The 2,540-nt window shown below is 55.4% G+C and overlaps 1 protein-coding gene across 2 annotated transcripts in view; it reads right to left on the bottom strand.

The window, feature by feature from the left end:
- Positions 1–878: 878 nt before the first annotated feature.
- Positions 879–2,540, bottom strand: part of PLXDC1 (plexin domain containing 1) — a 56,047-nt gene continuing 54,385 nt past the window's right edge. For both annotated transcript variants that reach the window (XM_040640712.1, XM_040640713.1), the window contains one exon: positions 879–2,207. In XM_040640712.1, coding sequence (XP_040496646.1) covers positions 2,088–2,207 — 120 coding nt within the window. In that variant the 3' untranslated portion in view covers positions 879–2,087. The remainder of the gene's footprint in view (positions 2,208–2,540) is intronic.

The following is a 2,540-nucleotide window of genomic DNA, read 5'->3' as shown; positions in this document are numbered from 1 at the left end:
CTATCTTTTTAAAAAATTTTTTTAAGTTTTATTTATTTATTTGAGAGTGAGACAGAACACGAGATGGGGGAGGGTCAGAGGGAGAAGCAGACTCCCTGCTGAGCAGGGAGCCCTAAGTGGGACTCGATCCCAGGACTCTGGGATCATGACCTGAGCCAAAGGCAGAGCTTTCACCGACTGAGCCACCCAGGTACCCCCTGGGCCACACACACACCTTCCTTCATTCTCAATGTTCTTTCCCTTCAGGAATCAAGAGCAGTGGGCAGAGTTCCCACTGGGAAGAAGCTTGCTGGGGTGTGGGAGTGGGGCAAACGGTGCTGTGCCCTGCATTGGGCCACAACAGGGATGGCCCACTGGCCATTTTAGACACATAGAGGTCATAGATGCTTTGCTAGTCAGGCAAGGGCAGGAATCACCCTCCTGCCAGCCGGGAGTGCTGGGAGCCCAGATCCTCTTAGCGCCTGGCTGCTCTTCTCTCATTAAGACCGCTCAGTTACAGACCTTTCTGTCCTTCAGAAGCTTGGAAAAAACCCTATTCTCTTGGCTGCACGGTCTTTTTTCTTTCTCACATTCTGACCCTCCCCATAGCTCTTCTTTGTCTGGTTTATAAAAAAAAAATACACACACACACACACAGAGACACACACACAGAGACACACACACAGCCGAGGTCCAGCATGTTTCCCACTCGGATTGTCAATAGTGGCCTCACCGAGAATAAACCGCGAAGCACGTGGAAAACCATGGGTCAAGTGTTTGGATATGTCTGGTTATTTGCGGACTCCCTACTTGCCACCTCAGGAGGCCCGGTACTTAAACTAACTTCTTTCTTTTGCAGTGTCCCCGGGGAGGTGCGTAAAAGGGCGTGACTCAGTGGAGACTGATTTAACGTTTATTTGCTGCAGATATTCTTTACCTTGAACGAGGTTGAGCTATAGATTGTAATTTTAAATTCTCTTCAGAAGCAGCCCCAACTCATCCCTGGGGCAGAATTCCCTTAAAACCAGGTGAAGTTTGGGAGCCTAAACGCTTTGTTCGAAAGCTTCCAGCAGAGCTGGGGAGGTGGGAGCGACTCTCCAGGTCAAAGTTTTCCGTAGCAAGTCCCTCCTTCCCACGCCCGCTTCCTCTGTCCCGTCAGTTCCAGCAGCTTTGCTTCTCAACAGAAGCCAATGGAAATTCCCTGCTGAGTATGTCTCCAGAAGCCCTCCTACCACCCTGTTTCCTCTCTTTAATGGCTATAAAAATCCAGCTCAGAGGAGGAAAGGTACTAGTCTGGCAGGCCCAGCCTTTGAAGGTACTTCCTGGCGCCGCCAGGCCAGGCCAGTGAATGCCGGGGGCACCACACGTGCCAGCGGAATCAGGAGCCCCACACCGCAGATGCGGCCGAGCCTGGCCACGGCTGGGCCGCCGTCGGGGTAAGGCCCACGAGGCGGGCTGCACACGCGTTCCGTGTCGGACCCTCTAGGCAGAAAGGGTAACTCTAGGGAGTAAAGCCTAAAGATGCAACTTTCCCCCCACAAGTTCTTTCCTCTCCTCGCGTTTGGCTCTCCCCCGGTGACAACATGCCAGACGAAGCCGTCCCTGTGTTTAGCAGGCGGCTGGAACATCTTCAGACTTCCAGAGCCGCCGAGGCTGGAGCAAAATATACTGAATCCATAGCCACGAGGACCAGCTCTGGAGTCTATGGACCCTGGAACGCGGCGGCCCCAACCCGGAGTCCTGTTCTCCGTGTCCTGTGGGGGGGCGTTAGGTGACTCGGGTTGGAGGGGCCTCTGGGGCAGGACCACCGGAAGAGACCACTGAGAGACCCAGAAGGGGAGACCCCGCACATCAAAACAGGATGAAATTAGGTTGTTGTCCCTTAGAAAGCTCACGTGGTTGCTTTTCTGTCCCCTTGCTTCCGTATGTGGTTTGCGATGGCCAAACTGTGGCTCGGGCACCGTAAGTCACAGTCTCGTCTCCATCTGCCCAGCCAGGGGATGTTCAGAGGAAGCCAAGAAAAGTCACTTCTCCACTTTGCTCTGACTGGTCTTCTTTGGGGTCCCCGGGTCTTCTTTCCCATTCTTCCAAGGGGAGACCTGTTGCTCTCAGCACTGCTCAGCCTCCACGAAACCCTCCTTCTCGTGGCCCGAGGGCTCGACCTCCGTGTAGGTGGAGTGGTTGGGGTGGTTGCGGAATCTCACTGCTGGCCAGTGGTGAGGTCTCCGCTGTGGGGGCATGGAGGGCAGAGTCAGCGGGCGTGGCCTCACTCACCTGGGACCCCCCCCACACACACACACCCAGGGACGGTGCTGAGCACTGAGACTCTCTTCACACGGGCGCTGGGGGCCTACTGTGAGCCGGGTGGAGTTCAAACCCCCCCCCAGAAGCCTCCCCCCGCTGTGATCCGTCCGCTGCTGGGAGCCCGAGGAATCTGGAAGGAGGTCATTTTGCCGCTCACGGCGGGGACTGCAGGACACAGGTGAGAGCCTTAGCAATGTACCTAGTGGAGCCCTGAGACCGTGAAAAGTGAGGCAGTGGGTGAGAGAGGGAATGATCTA

Source organism: Ursus maritimus, unplaced genomic scaffold, assembly GCF_017311325.1.
Source record: "Ursus maritimus isolate PB19 unplaced genomic scaffold, ASM1731132v1 scaffold_24, whole genome shotgun sequence".
Taxonomy (NCBI): Eukaryota; Metazoa; Chordata; class Mammalia; order Carnivora; family Ursidae; genus Ursus; species Ursus maritimus.
This window is presented reverse-complemented; position numbering and strand designations above follow the sequence as displayed.